The sequence below is a fragment of the Kogia breviceps genome, chromosome 16, assembly GCF_026419965.1.
Source record: "Kogia breviceps isolate mKogBre1 chromosome 16, mKogBre1 haplotype 1, whole genome shotgun sequence".
In the NCBI taxonomy this organism is placed as follows: Eukaryota; Metazoa; Chordata; class Mammalia; order Artiodactyla; family Physeteridae; genus Kogia; species Kogia breviceps.
Window position 1 is genome coordinate 65590166 of NC_081325.1, and position 16531 is coordinate 65606696.

Consider the following 16531-nt stretch of genomic DNA (forward strand, 5'->3'; position numbering starts at 1 on the left):
TGGACATCCAGTCCTAATAAAGATGGAATAGCTTACATTAGACTAGCCTTTCCCCCCTCCCCCTGAAACAATGACAAAAGGTAGAGAAAAGCACTGTCTAGAGGCACGGAGGTAGGGGTCAACCAACAATCAACAACCGAGGAGTTACAATCCTTGAAAGCAGGAGGCAGACAAGGCAAAGCTCCCCAACTTTGTCTCTGGGGGCACTTTCCAAATTGCAGCCTGGAGGCAGAGAATTCCAACAGAGAGTGACAGTCATGTTCCGCCGTCCCAGTGTGGGGCAGATATATTCCCTACATATTGGGAAAGACAGAAGTGAAAGTTAGGGTTGCCAAACTGATGAGGTTTGAGATGGGGGCAAGTCCAGCAGAGGAGGAAACTGCAGAGAAGAAACCAAAGAAATCACAGAAACTCCTCTCGTTTGCTGACCACTAATCTACACATATACATGGCAACATGCCTCCCCCCGCAAAAAAGGCCAGGAGAAAACAGAAACGGGGAGGTTGAAGCTGCAGGCATAACATGTTACTGAAGAGACAGAGGTTGGAGTTCAAGGTGGAAGGACTTTGCTAAACACTGCACTTTCATTTGAGACCCAGCAGGACCAGACGCTAGGAGTAAGACACGAAATAGAACTCTCACAGAGCCTAAAATCAAGCCTCAACAGAATCAGGTAAGCGTCTGGTACCTGGACTGCCAGAACAGACCTTACAGTTCTCTGCTTCTATAACTTTTCATCAGCAATTTCTGGTTCTTACCAAAAACTGTCATGCAAAAAGAAAAGGACCAAATGTCAAAATGCAGGGGGAAAAACCAGACAATAGAAGGGACTTTAAAATAACAATTCATATCGATTTTTTTTTTTTTTATAAATTTATTTATTTATTTGTTTATCTTTGGCTGCATTGGGTTTTCGTTGCTGCACGTGGGCTCTCTCTAGTTGCGGCAAGCGGGGGCCACTCTTCATTGCGGTGTGCAGGCCTCTCATTGCAGTGGCCTCTCTCGTTGTGACGCACGGGCTCTAGGCACACGGGCTTCAGTAGTTGTGGCTCTCGGGCTCTAGAGCACAAGCTCAGTAGTTGTGGTGCACGGGTTTAGTTGCTCCACAGCATGTGGGATTTTCCCGGACCAGGGCTCGAACCCGTGTCCCCTGCATTGGCAGGCAGACTCTCAACCACTGTGCCACCAGGGAAGCCCTCATATCGATTTTTAAAAGAACAAAAATAGATGGAAAGATGGAAACTTTTAACAGAGAACTAAAACCTATTTAAAAAAAAAAAGAACCAAAGGGATATTTTAGAATTTAAAAGTGTCTGTAATTAAGAAATAGATGAACTTATCAGGTGGTTTTAATTGCAGACCAGACACAAAAGAAGAGACAGGGATTAGGAAACAGGATGACAGATCAACAGAATGTATATTAACTAAAGCAAACAAAAAACTATTGCAAAATCAAAACAACAAAGTGTAAGCGAGATGAGTGACACAGGCAAAAGGTCTAACATACCTGTAGCTCAAAGTCAGAGAGGGGAGGACAAATGGGACACCACCATACCTGAAGAAATGAGGCGGCTTTTGCAATAATCTAGACATGAATTTCTGGAGGGCTTATCTACGCCAGAGGCAGTGGTTTTAGAGAAAAGGCAGAATTAAGAGACACACACAAAGAGGGATGAAGAGGAGGGAGAAATCTAGGGTACTTCATGGCTTTCAGAGAGGAACACTGTTATCAGCACGGAGACATCAAGCTCTAAGAAGTAGGCTTTTCCAGGGGAGAGGACAGGAAAGCAGAGAAGGAGTTAACTCGGTTTCAGACATCCTCATCTATAAGACATCTGAGGGGGGATGACGGCTGACAGTTGTAACAGTTTCTGTTTTAGTGGTTAACAAGTATGATGGGTTCTGGGATTCACTTTTTGCCAATAAAGTTTGTCTTGGTGGTAGTGAGATGGAAGGGAGAACTTTAGTCTCCCTGGAAAAATCAGCAGTACTGTCTCTTATTTATGTTTCTGAGGTAATTCTTGCCAAGATGTGAAGGTAATGGGAACGGTTCTAAAGACCCTCACGATAGGCCAGGGATCCTGTGAGAGCTGGAACTCGCTGGAGGCTCAGTCAGCAATGTGTAGATTAGTTAACTGTTCTCCTGTGGGAATCCTAGGTCAGAGGAGAAGGCGGCATCATGTAGAGGATGTGACTATCCCATCCCCTTGGTGGCGAGTTGCATTTTTTACTTCAAGTGAGAAACTGGCATTATGCTTTATGTATCGGTCCCACTGAACTTGATTAATGACTGGAGATAGAGTCACTTCTAATGTGGATCAAAACAGCTGCATGTGTTAATTTAATATGCAGATTCCTTGATGCCACTTCAGGCCTGCTAAATCATCCCCACTTAAACCAAGTGCCCTACGTGATTCTTATCACAAATACTGAAGTTAGAAAGCTAGAGAAATGGCCTAATTTACAGCCATGGGTGTTGGGTGAAGTAACTGAGGGAACAGGTGGATGCACTTTGGAGAACTACTGAGACAACACTGGAAATCACACTGACTAGGCCCACAGACACGGAACTGCCCCCTTCCTTAGTCTCAGGTGAATACACAAAAGCAGCCACAGTCACTGGAAAAGCGCCTCACAAACTCGCATGCACAACTGGCACACACTCCAGTGACCTACCTCCGTCCATTCTGTTGGTCATAACTTGGGCCTTTCTAACCACTAGGCTTCCAAGATGCTGTCATTTATAGATTAGAACCGGGAAGACAATTTCCTGAACATCCAAGGAGCTATACACGTCAACAAGTAATCACACCATGGGTCATGTTGTTAGAGGCTGACTCTCTCTCTCTCTCTGAGAGAAGCAAAGAACTTAAAAGACTTACAGTTCACATCTTCTGGGCTCTCTCTGGGGAATGACATTAGCTAAAATGGCTGAGTAAGGAACTCCAAAACTCTGTCCTTATACAAAAAAAATGGAAAAACTAGAAAATCTGTGGGAATGAACATTTTCAGAACCACGAAAACTAACCAAAAGCTTGCAGCAACCCTGAGAGTGTTTATTTAAGAAAAATGGCTGCATCTCAGTACGAACACTGAGATGTGTGCCATTATAACTTACCTTAGTCCCATCTCCTGCTCCCAAGCTAATCAGTAGCCTGGAAAATGACAGCTCACTTTCCAGTACCAATATTATTGGAAGCAATAGAATGGACTTTATTCTGAATGAATTGTAACTTTTTGTTTGAACTGTCTGGTGACTCCCTAGAAAACCTTCTGAAAAGTCTTGCCTTTATCCTGCCTAACTTGTGATTTGCCTAGTGTTAAAGCTGCTCCTCTAATTTATGGAAAACATTTACAGGCAAATGTTTTAGTCACTCCTGAGACAAGAGAAAATAGCTGGGACACACGATAGAGTAACCACAAACTTAGTGAGGAAAGGCTGGGGAATGAGATGTTTTGGGAAACAGGGCTTTGAGAAGTTCTGACATAGTCCTGGAAATCTACAAGGCCAGGTGCATGCCCAGAAACACGTACATGCTCAGGAAAGACCTCAGAAGGCCCTGCGTTCTTCTCACCCCTGGCTGACTTCCAAGCTCTATGCAAACAAGAATTGAAGGCTGATGCATAGATGCAGACCCGCCTGATTGAGTGTTTAGCATGTGCTGCTCCCCCTCCCTCCATGTGCCACACACACACACACACACACACACAGAGCTCCCGTGCCACACACACAGAGCCCCCGTGCCACACACACAGAGCTCCCGTGCCACACACACAGAGCCCCCGTGCAAAGACTGGGAGATTTTCTGGTTCAAGGCGTGTAAGTAAATCTGTGTCCAATACTTAGCAGATGACTAGACTAACATAACAGATACTTCTGTGGCCACACATGAAAAGGAATAGACTTTATAAAATTAGTCACTAAACAAATAACAAAAACAACAGCAAACAGCAATAACAAACCCTGGGGAGGGGTGAGAATCTGACTTCCAGAAGTGCCACAATACAATATTCAAGATGTCCAGTTTTCAACAACAACAAAAAAGGCAATGAAAAGTCCTAAATTAAACATAAGAGAACAATTCCATTTATAGGGACATTAAAAAGGGTAAACTACTTAGAAATAATTTAATAAGTCTGAGACTTACACTGAAAGCTACCAAACATTGTTGCAAGAAATTAAAGAAGACCTAAATAAATGGAAAGGCATCCCAAGTTCATGGATTGGAAGATGTAATATATTTCAATAGCAATATTCCTTAAATTGATCTATAGATTCAACAAAATCTCAATAAAAATTCCAGCTGTCTTTTTTTTCAACAGAAATGGACAAGCTGATTCCACAATTCATAATGAAAGGAAAAGGTGCAAGGATGCCAAGACAATCTTAAAAAAGAAGAAGAAAGTTGGAGGACTCAAAATTCCCAATTTTTAAAGTTACTACAAAGCTACAGTAAAAAAAGAAAAACAAAAACAGTGTGGTGCTGGCATAAGGATAAGATACAGATCAACAGAACTGAACTGAAAGTCCAGGAATAAACCCACATGTCTACAGTCAACTGATGTACAACATCATTACTGGACGTGGACAGGGAAACTTGCCTTTATGACTGTGGGATCCACTGTGGCTGGCAAGTTACACTCTTAGCTAAAGAACTTACCTTATAAGCTTCTCTTATAAGCTCTGCCTGTGCCTACTGGTGTCTTTTTAAAAAAAATCGTATCACTATCATCTTGGTGACAATAACAAAATATTAGAATTGTTTTTATATAATGACAAGTGGCTAGAGTGACTTGGGAACATTAAAGAAGAGAAAATTAAAGAAAGTTATAATAAACACCCCAGGAATGTGGCTACATCATCGACATCACAGTACAGAACACAGCTGCAGGGGTAGTTTTGCTAGAATATGACCAAAGCCTCTGTCACTGTTCATGGTCTGGCACAGTGAACTGAAAAGAAAGTACAGTCCAAAGGAGCCAAACATATAATCCTATGATTGTTGTTACTGACTCTTCACAAAATTCTAGTGACACCTGAGGTGATTCCTGATGTCTGAGACAGAGAAAGCTGGAATGGTAAATCAGGGATGGAAGAATACCAATGACCCTCAAATTCTTACTTAACTGTCAATTAGACTTTTAAGAAATAAACCACCGAGACTTTTTGAGGGGGAGGGTGTAAACACAGAAGTCAGAAGTGATTTAACTCAGGGCCTCAGCTGTCTCTGCAAAGATAAAAAGTAAGTGGGGAGACAGATCCAAGGGAAAAAGAATTAAAAGCAAAGTATTGCTTTCATTCATGAATAACTCTATTTTGACATTTAGATAGTCAATGATTTTTTTTGGAGTGCTTCCTATTCAAAAGGACCTGATGTATGTTGAAGATATTTAACAAAGTCCTGGTCTTTGTGGCACTTACATTCCACTGGAAGATTATTATAAACAAATACATATCATATTGGGTGGTAGCAAATGCTATGAAACAAAAATAAAGCTTATGTATGAGTTAATTTTGCTGTTCTAAGAGACCAAGCTGAAGAGTACTGAGACCTCAAAGCTCTGCATTTGTGCCAGTTGATTTTTTTAAGGTATCTAGAGAATAAAGCCTCAGAAATAATTTTCTACTCAGGCAGGCACTTTCCAAGTGGAAAAATAGAAGCATTTAATTGAGACATGAAGCTTCCCTTAATAGTATGTAAAAAAGATACTTTAAAAATGATTAGTCTTAAAAAGGAATGAAATTCTGATACATGCTACAATACAGATGAACCCTGAAAACATTATGCCTAGTGAAATAAGCCAGGCATAAATGGACAAATACTGTATGATTACTGTTACATGAAGTACTTAGAATAGGCAAATTCACAGAGACAAAAAGTAGAACAGAGGTTACCGGGGACCTAGAGGAGAAGGGAATGGGTTTCTGTTTGAAATAATGAAAAAGTTCTGGAAATGGATAATGGTGATGATTGCATGAGACTGTGAATCTACTTCATGCCAATGGATTACACATTTAAAATGGTTAAAAAAGGGCTTCCCTGGTGGCGCAGTGGTTAAGAATCTGCCTGCCAAGGCAGGGGGCACGGGTTCGAGCCCTGGTCCGGGAAGATCCCACATGCCGTGGAGCAAATAAGCTCGTGCGCCACAACTACTGAGCCTGTGCTCTAGAGCCCGCGAGCCAACAACTACTGAGCCTGCACGCCTGGAGCCCACGTGCCACAACGGGAGAGGCGGTGACAGTGAGAGGCCCACGCACCGTGATGAAGAGTGGCCCCTGCTCGCCACAAATGGAGAAAGCCCTCGCACAGAAACGAAGACCCAACACAGCCAAAAATAAATAAATAAATAATTTTTTTTACATGGTTGAAAAAGCATTATCTTATGTATATTTTACCTCAATAAAAATTACTTCATGACACTCTCAGATAGAAGTTCCTTGTAAAAGAAAGCCTCTCGAAGGTGTCGAAGAGTTGGACAAGGAAGGAGACTTTATAGCAGTCTAGGAGGAGACTCTGTGACTCGGTGGGCGGTGGAGGCAACGGGAAGAGCATCAGGGCTGCTCCCCCATGTGAGTGACCGTCTTCCACGGCCCACCTTAGAGGATCAGGATGTTATTTGACAAATAGAGCTGGACAGTTTCTTTACGGGTCTGTTTCTTATGTCCAGAATAGCCTTGAAAATTACTTCCCTCATTTTTTCAGTGTGACTTACCCTCAGCATTCTTCTAAAAATGATCAAAAGCATAAATGCTTAAAATAAAAGGCACAAAGTATTAAGATTACTAACATGGTCATTCCTTTTCCTGATAAAACATTATTAGAAAAGATATCTGCTATTGAGTTTAAAGATAGACAAGAAAGAGTATAATCTAGCTAATGAGAGAATATGGTCTAAAGGGTAGTTAAAAAAAAAAAAACAGTATCAACAAACAAATCATTTAGAAAATTGTTCTAGAAAATACGATGGTAACTAATTAATAATCTATGTGGTTTGTCCTCAGTCTGAGGTCTCTGATGTTCAGGGAATATGGTAGTTCTTTGGTGCTGTTACTGTCCCATGATTCTTGGATGGTGGACTAAGTCTGTAAGTGGGACGGCTGTTCCCATAGGACAAATTAACTGTAACAACTGCAATACTTCAGAGGGAATCCCTTAAATTTTTACAGGAAAACAAACAGTATGACGTCCAGTGAAGTTATGTTTTTTTCCCTTAAAAACTTTTTTTTTCCTGATCATATAATAATGCCCATTGTTAAAATCTGAAATTTACAGAAAAGCATGAAAAAAAATACCAATCAAACCACATCACCCATTAGTAACTTAACATTCTGATAGATTTCCTTCTGATCCTGTCCATCTTTTCACATGATATCATATAAATCTATATTTTTTTACTTTACATGAGGACATAGTCATTATCCCTGGTTACTAAAACATATCTATAAACATAATTTTGATCTCTGAATAATAATTGTGTGGTTATACAATTTACAACATTTCTGTTTATAGCTAACTCATTTCTATTTGTTTCAAAAATATGCACTAATGATCATATCTTTGGATATAACGATTTTTCTCCATTTCCTACTTCTTTATGGAAGTTTCCAGTGAAATTACTAGCTGAAGTACATATGACCATTTTTTTAACAGCACCACAGCCATAATTTTTTAAAAGGCTATGCCAATTAACACTCTCCATGTGTCCTTTTATCCTTCTTTTATAACTCATTAGTTAAGTTGTAGTTTTTATTATTAATTATTAAGACTATTTTATCACATAGTAGTTATTAAGATATTATCAGGGTATTTTAATTTTTATGTTATTATGAATAAATCATTATGTCTTCCAAATGGTTTTTGGAAAAAAAGCTTTTGATCTGTTTACAGTTACTTCAAACCCATATTACTAAAATCTCTTATTAATTATAAATGCTTCCCTTAAGGAGTTTTAGTTACATAATCTTATGTCATGCAACATTTTTATTTTCTCACTTCTAATAGTTATACTTTTTATAATAATGTTAAATCATATCAGTGACATGAACATACTTATGTTCTAACTGGAATGCTTCCAGAGTTTCACTGTTAAAATTATGTTTTATGTTGGTTTGAGATAAGTATTTACTTATTCATTCAAGGAATATTTATATTTATTGAGTACCTACTACAGCCAGGGATATAATGGTGACAGAAAAAATGGAAAAAATTCCTACATTCATGAAGTTTATATAGTCAAGTAAGAAACAAAGACATCACAAAGAACCACAGGATAAATGTAAAATTATAACTGTGCTAAGTATACAGAGCAATTGGTAGTTCTATAACATAATAAATATAGATATATACACACACACACACACGTGTGTGTGTGTGTGTGTGTGTGTGAGTGAGTGAGAGAGAGAGAGAGAGAGAGAGAGAGAGAGAGAGAGGATTAAGTCAGCAAGCCTGGGTTGCCCACACCTTGCACATTCCCAAGAAGGGCCTGTGTTCTTGATAAAAGTTCTCTAGGTTGGCTCCTGGGAATTGAGCTCTTGGAATGTTCTGACTGATAAAGAGTGTTTTGCACGCTGAGGGCCTGCTGCATGCTCTAGCAGTTTGTATAGAGTTTTTACAAACGATATGATTTACAATGAATACCTTTTTCTCTCAGGGTCTGGAGTTTCAGTGACTAACATTAGTAACATGGCCATTATATGCTTAAATGCCAGACCTCTGGGCTTCCCTGGTGGCGCAGTGGTTGAGAGTCCGCCTGCCGATGTAGGGGACACGGGTTTGTGCCCCGGTCTGGGAAGATCCCACATGCCGTGGAGCGGCTGGGCCCATGAGCCATGGCCGCTGAGCCTGCGCTCCGCAAAGGGAGAGGCCACGACAGTGAGAGGCCCACATACAGGAAAAAAAAAAAAAAAAAGCCAGACCTCTTTTAAAAACCCTGAACTTTCAGGCTCAAGTCAGCTTCCCTAGTAGGCAGCACTTTGCACAGACTGTCACACATCAAATTCAGCATGTCCTGTACAGCTCCACTAGGAGGAACTCCTGGAAGCTTGTACTTGGTTTCCTCTGGACTTCACCCCATGCCCTTTCTGCTGCAGATACTGCTTGGTATTCTTTTGCTCTAATAAATCGAAACCATGAGTATAACAACTTCCAGGCCTTGTCAGTCCTTTTAGCAAACCCACTGAACCTGAGGGTGAACTTGAGGATTCCTTGACACAATGCGTATATGAAATAATCGTCTATTTTGGATAGTTAGGGAAAGCTTCCCTCAGGAAGTACTGTTTGGAGCTGAAGTCTGAAAAAAGAGTAGGGGTTAATTGGATATAGAGAGGAAGAACTTATCTCAATGGATAAGGCACAGTGGTAAAAAAGAATATGTCATAGGTTAAGATATGAAAGGAGGAAGTAGGCCATTTACACCTTTTAGGCCACATGATGGACTACTTTTGTGCTTTAAGCAAGGGAAAGTGATGTGATCAGATTGCAAAAAAAATTCACTTAGGCTATAATACGTGGGCCAGAACGTTAGGAGGCCACTGCAAATTGTTAGGCAAGATTTTCATTATATTAAGGTGGTTTTCTGATATTCCTCAGATTCTAACCATTTGGCATTTTGTTGTTGCCGTTGCTCATGTGGTTATTCTGTCATTCTCATTTGTTTTTATCTTTAAAGCTGGAAAGGACAGTGAAGGAGCTGAGTCGATATTCTTGTGAGGAAGTACAGAGAATACGAGGAAGGGGAAAGAAGATATCAGGGTGAGAGGGGATGAGTCTGTAGTTTACCTTTTTCTTCTGAGTTCTCCTACAACATCTTTCAGAATGCTTAAATTTACTCTAAAGCCTGCCAATATTTGGTTTTATGTTAACTCTGAAGTCTACTAAAGGTTTTAAAGTGAGGAATTACATGCATACTTACCATTATGGAAGAATGTCTAATATCTAATGCATAGGTATCATCCCAATCACGTGAGCTTAACTTTAAAAATTTGCTCATGTGTTCTTCTTTGATCCCAAGACTGCGAAGGCCATTCATCACTTTTCCTTCTAGTTTCAGCAAATCCAAAAGACTATGTTTAAAGAAAATAAACGTTTTGTTTTGATTTGCCAAAAATTTTCATTAAATCCTGTAAAGTTTATAGATTTCTCAAAGCAATTGAAACAAGTTTCACTGGTATTTTTATTAATAGCAGGAAAATACACTATTAAACTCATTAACAAATAAGACAAGGAGTCTAACTAGTTATCCAGGGTAAACTTATGCTGAGGTTTTCTTTAAAGTGGTAACACAAAATCTTCTTATTTAAAGGATAAGACAACAAGGTATATTTATTATACTCTTCACTAAAGAAGTGAGGATATACTCACCACTGAGCAGGTCAAAAATGAAAGGAAAAAATACAGTAGGTCACTCTTTTGATAAAGCTACCACAAAAACAAGGTAAACTCATACATGACCTAAAATATAAAATGTTGATGCGGGGGAAACCCCATTGAAGTATGAAAGTTCACATCTGTTGAGAATACATACTAAAATTTCTAATTACATATGTAATGATAATTTGATAGCTCTTAAACATGTTAGAAAGTATTACTGTTAAAAGTAACAACATCAATAAATAACGCTACTGACAAAAAGTTAGGGCAGTTTGATTCTTTAAACTACCGTTTATCAAGTTCATTCTGTGTCTCAAAACAACCTCAGGAAGCCTCAAGCGATACCAGGGAGGCTCAGAGGGGTGAAGCCTCCTGCCCAGTCACTCAGCCAACAGACTGGAAGAGCTGGGACGTGAAGGCTATAGGAACGCAGTGCTTCCCTGTATCTGCGAAGACAGAGAAGGCTGTATAGACTACGGTAAAGCATGTGCATGTTCATGTTTGGGAAGGTAAAAATCTACTAGGCAAGGAGGAATTTTGACTATTACTTTTTGAAGCCAAGTGTTACAATTTATTTTTATTTAACCTAAGTGCTTCATTCAAAAATCCATTCATGGAAATCACTTCACCTTTCAGAAATGAAAAGAATTAGAATAAAGCAATACACGGGCTTTAGAGTACGGTTCTCAGGGAGGACTGTAGAGATCTACATTAAAAAAGCCGAGATCTAATATCTAAACTCTTAAGAAGGCTGTTTTACAAGTATTTCAGGCTGGTCTGTGTGACATCAGCTCAGCATGTCTGTATCCTAGACAGTTCTGACCACTGCTTTACAAAGGAGAGTTTTTACCCCCTCCCCCCAAATCTATTAGAAGATGAGCGTGACACAAAGACCACTAGGTTGAATATCATAAATCACCAATAGTAAGATTTAGTCGGGGCTATAACGCTACTTCTTCATGTGGGGCTTCTTGGAGTTCTTAATTCCTTTAGTCTAAATTTCCTCATTTGTAAAATAAGAATTTTGGATGGTACTGCCAATGTTCTCTCCGTTAAAAAAATTTTTATGATGCTTATTGATCTTATTGACTTTTGTGTGACAGAATTATAATATTCCTCATAGCTTTTGTAACTATCATCTTTGTTATCATTGACAACCTAGTTTCCAAGGAAAACCACCAACAGAAAAACTAGATAGAGTTACATACTGCGGTACATTGAAAAGGGCATGAAATTTCAAATGCCGCAACTATTTGCTAGCTATGCCCCTATCTTTACGTGAGATCTGAGTCTTTGTTTCCCCATCAATTAAAAAAGAGAATAGTAATACTCACTTGACAGGGTACTACGATTAAATGAATTTACCACTGAGCACACAGTTGCCCTCGACAAGCACTAGTTCCTTCCTTGCTCTTCTCAAATCTTGAATTTTGGATACCAATAGAAAAAAACTGGTTCTCGAAATATGCTAGGTTTATTTATCAGGAAAACAGATCTCTGGATTGTTAAATAACCTCTCATGCTTCTCCTTTTAAATAGTCACTATCTTTAAATTTGCTTAGAACCCTTCGCTGGCTTCTCCTGCCCTTGAGACAAAAGGCCAAAAGCCAGAACCTGGTTTCACAATCGGATCTTTGCCCACCTGTGCGACCTAAGCTCCTTCTAGTTCTCCCTCGCTGCAGAGTCTGGCCGCGCTAGACCATGCATTTTCTCAAAGACGTCATGCTTGCAGAACCTCAACTCCCCACTTTGCCTGATTCATCCTTAAATATCACTTCCTTGAAGACATCTGATACGCACTGTCCCCATATTCCATCAAGAACAAGTTTAAATCCCTGGAGTTAAAAGCTCTCAAAGCACTGCACTTTATCTTTTACAAACCTTATCATAATACAATTATTTAATATCCTCCTAGACTGTAAATTTGCTTAAGCAAGATGTTTCTGTCTTGTTCACCACTACACCCCTGATATCTAGCAGTCTCTACAGCACAGTGGGCATTCAGATATTAACCAAATCGAATTTTAATACTGAATTGATTTTATAATATTGAATTTTAATGTTGCCTGCATTACAAATACATATTTAATCCAGAGCGCAAAAGAACTGTGAGCCAGACAACTTTATTAAGATGTAGAAAAACTCCACAAGTGCGAATATCAAGGCACCTTCGTCACCTCTGTCTTTCTGGGAGTTATGCTGTAGTGATATGACTCAAGCAGGAACAGGCTGGCTATCAGAAAATGAGTAACCTCCAGTATGTACCAGAGTCAGTTTCTTGAGCACTTGGACCTGACCAGCGTCTGGTCCATTCTGCGGCTGGGGTTGACTATTAAGTAGCTCTAAGGCAAATGCATCCAAGGCAGATACATAAAACACATTTACGGAACTCCTCAAATTTCCTCGGTCCTACCTGCCTTTTTCCCTGGTCACTGCCACTCCCCCCTACTGTCCTAGTCTCCCTGGGGGTGACAGCTGGGCTTGGACACAGCCTGTGTGAACCTGGGCTGACCTGACACTGAGGCTCGGAGGCTCTGGCTCCTCGGGGGTCAGAGGAAGAAAGGTTAGGGCGTGGGCTTGGGCGTGCTACAGGCTCTACAACCCCAAATGTGACAAGGCTAGGAGGTAGGAAGAAAGAGAAAAGTGATTCCCCCTTCACTTTCTTTCCCCACATCGACAATGTTAAAGTACTGGTTGCAAAGCACCTCTCTCCAGATCCAGGATATAACTTAATAGGACATTTCCTTCCTCTCCTCTTTCCTGAATCATTTTCTTTCATTCACCAACCTTTTCATACTTTTTATTCTACATGCTCTGATCCTTCCTGAGAACTTCTTTCTCTGATTGTTTATTTTGTGCTAAAAAATGTCAGAAGAGATAAATATCCTCACATATTTTCTTTTTCCTCCTTTAAGGGAATTATAGTAGTTTTTAACTAGTGATCCGGTCAACGAGGAACAAAAATGTATCACACGCCCCGCAGATCACTAATTGCCAGGCGGAGGAGACAAGGCGGCTCTATTTCTTGAATAACCTGTAGCCTTTCTAAGTTACACGTCACGACGCTCCTGTTACGAAAATTTCCCCATACATTTGCCACAGAAAACTTTCCAAAATCTACCTACCATTTCTGCCCTCTTTTAAATCTATTTTTCACTGTTCTTGAGCACAAATGTAACTTCTGTCCTCTAAAGTTTACTGCCGGGAGCTAACAACTGCTCTTCTCTATGTGTAGTATTTAGCCTTTATATCTCAGATTAGTATTTTCCCAAGATTAGGTCCAGAAATTCAACTAAATAAAGATAAAAGCCCCACTTGAACCCTACTTCTCAATCTTCCCTGTGTTTTCCTGTATATTTCCAAGGTGCTAAGAAAATGAAACAAATGAACAATTCATTTAAGTTCAATAAAAGCAAATTGCATTCAATTAAAACTGAATATCTGAACTAAAGTATTGTTTACTAAATTCATTTTATATTCTAAATATGAATTTTAAAGTAGTTTTATGACTCTCTTTACAAGTAAAATAAATTCAGTTTGACTTCTCTTCTGTTTGGCCCATGACTTTAATTTACAGGTCAATGGCCATGATAAATACAAGACTTTCTAATTCTGCACTAGAGCATTTTTGAGGAATTTTTTTAACCTAAGGAGATAGCATCCAGCCATCTATAATTTCAAGTTTCTTTTCTGAGAGACACAAGCACTTAAAATTCTTCCTGTTAGTTTCTTTACTCAGGGAAAGCATCTCATATTCCTCTTAGTTCTTTTCTGGAGCGTACAGCTCCCTAGCTACTCAGCTCTGTCCCAAGAAACTTGCCTGCTAAGTGATGGACCTACTTGTCAGTTAAAGACAGTTTCGAATAATAGGACAAATGTAGGTCTAGGATTCAGAAACTTCAATTTTCTCATCTGAACAAATTTCTCCAAGGTCTCTCCCAGTTCTGACATTCAAAGACAATTAAGAGACTATTCTACCAAAATAACAGTTGTTCTGCACAATCAAAAAGATATATTTGCTTTACCTTTAAAGTGATTATTTGCATTTTAACAAATACTAAATTCAGGACAAAAGTGTACCTTCATATATAAACCATAGTTTGTATCAATAATTCAGTACTTACCGAAAAGGATCGTAAGAATCCATATCAACATGAAGTCCATTTATATATAGACCAGCATCGCCTGGCTGAATTTCAAATCTATCTTGAAGATGCTGGAAATAGAGAAAATAGTTAACCAAGTGATATAACAATAGCAGATCTATGTCAGGAGTTGGCCAACTATTTCTATTGAGTCAGACAGTAAATATTTTAGGCTTTGCCAGCTATATCATCTCTGTTGAACCACTCAACTCTGCCCTTGTAGCACAAAAGCAGTCACAGATAATTGACAAATGAGCATGATTATGTTCCAATACAACTTTTATATGTATAAAGACAGGCAGCAGGCCACATTTGGCCTATATGTGGGTAGTACTGCTCACATCTGATCTAAGTGATGGGACTCTTAAAACAGATTAAAGACACAATACCTGAGTATTTTGATTTTGCAGTATGTGATATTAAATTTCTAATGCTACAACAATTACTTACCTATTATATTTTATACTGTGTGTGTGTGTGTGTGTGTGCACAAACACTTAGAATCTGAGAGCTGGCACAATCCTACTGTTTGATAACTCAAAACCATGGTGTACGTGTAAATATTTAGCAATCATTTATAAATTCATAAGTTTTCATTAAAGCAGTGTTTCAATGTTCACTAACTTTTTATTAAGTAAATATTTTCCAAGTGCCTACTCAGTGCTAGAAACAACTCCAGGCACTAGAAAAAAAGGGAATGTCCTAGCCATACAGCATAGTTAGCAAGAACATGGTGAGGGAGTCAGATCTGGTTTAAACCCTAGTCTTGCTACTTACTCGTGGTAAGATTTAGCCATATTTACTTAGTATCTTCCATAAGTCTCAGTTTCCTCATGTGTAAAACGGAATACTCACAAGTTTGTTACAAAGTTTTAATGTAACATATATCTGTGTCTAGTCACATATGAAGTACTCACAAATGAAGCTTTCATTATGACTACTACCAGCACAGGCAAATTGACTTAGGAAGAAAAACAATTTCAAAAGAGTGCATTTCAATGACATCACACAATAAGTGACCTAAGAGAGATCTGTATAAATTATTCTGGAAAGGCAGATGAAGCAGCTAACTTGAAGAAGTTCAGAGGAGGCTTTCCAGACGTGAATTTTTCTGTATGGTTATCACTCGCCGTGACAGGTGAGCTACATACAGAGAGGGGAGAGGAGGAAGTAAATTTGTAACAATACAGAAAATATCTCCATTTGCTTTATGCAGAATGCTGGCAAGAGATTAACATGAAAGACTCAAAGGTGAAATTCCGATTTGTCTTTAGCTACTTCTGTGCCTTTCTATCACAGTTACTTTTTTCTAGGAAACTTGCATTCAAACTTCAAAGTCTATATATAGATGTCTACTGAATCCACTGCCTGTTTTCCCAAAATTTGCACTGAACCATCATACACGTTGTCTCAAGCTCTCTCCAGCACCTCCTTTGTTTTAGGCATCACAACTAAAAGTAGAAAGCATATCAAACACTGATCTATACTAAACTGCTAATTCCCTCAAGAATTTTTATGCCAAGCACAGAGGCTTGAACAGGAAAGATGCTCAAAACAAGGGTAATAAATTAAACTCAGTAAACCCGATGCTGAAACAATGTCAGAGAGAGGTATGTGTATTGGAACTGGTGGTGACAAAGTGTTTCTTTTCCCCCTCAAAGGGGGTGGCCTTAAATCCTGGCAAACTATCCCAAGTGTATGATTAAAGGCAGCAGCTCTCAAATCAAGGAGTAGGAATTCAGTTTCTAGCAATATGATGAACCAGAGATCCTGAAATCCTTCTACTAAAAGAAAATATCAGAAATGCTAGGTTAAAATATTAATATTGCCCTCTAAAAGAATGGTTTAACTTTTTAAATTAAAGATTTCACTTAAGAGTAGAGAAGAAGTGTGAATAAAGGTCTAAGGATATAACAGACACTGAAGGCCCTGCCCTGAGGAAATCTCAAGCATCCTCATCCTAGGTGGCCTAAAGTGTGAGTTTTTAAAGGTCAGTCTCACAAGGACAGGAGGCAG

General features: G+C 39.1%; 1 protein-coding gene across 3 annotated transcripts in view; it reads right to left on the bottom strand.

The window, feature by feature from the left end:
- Positions 1–16531, bottom strand: part of UGGT2 (UDP-glucose glycoprotein glucosyltransferase 2) — a 165891-nt gene that overhangs the window by 97521 nt on the left and 51839 nt on the right. For all 3 annotated transcript variants that reach the window (XM_059041564.2, XM_067016653.1, XM_067016652.1), the window contains 2 exons: positions 14495–14586; positions 9913–10063 (listed from right to left, as the gene is read on the bottom strand). In XM_059041564.2, coding sequence (XP_058897547.1) covers positions 9913–10063; positions 14495–14586 — 243 coding nt within the window. The remainder of the gene's footprint in view (positions 1–9912; positions 10064–14494; positions 14587–16531) is intronic.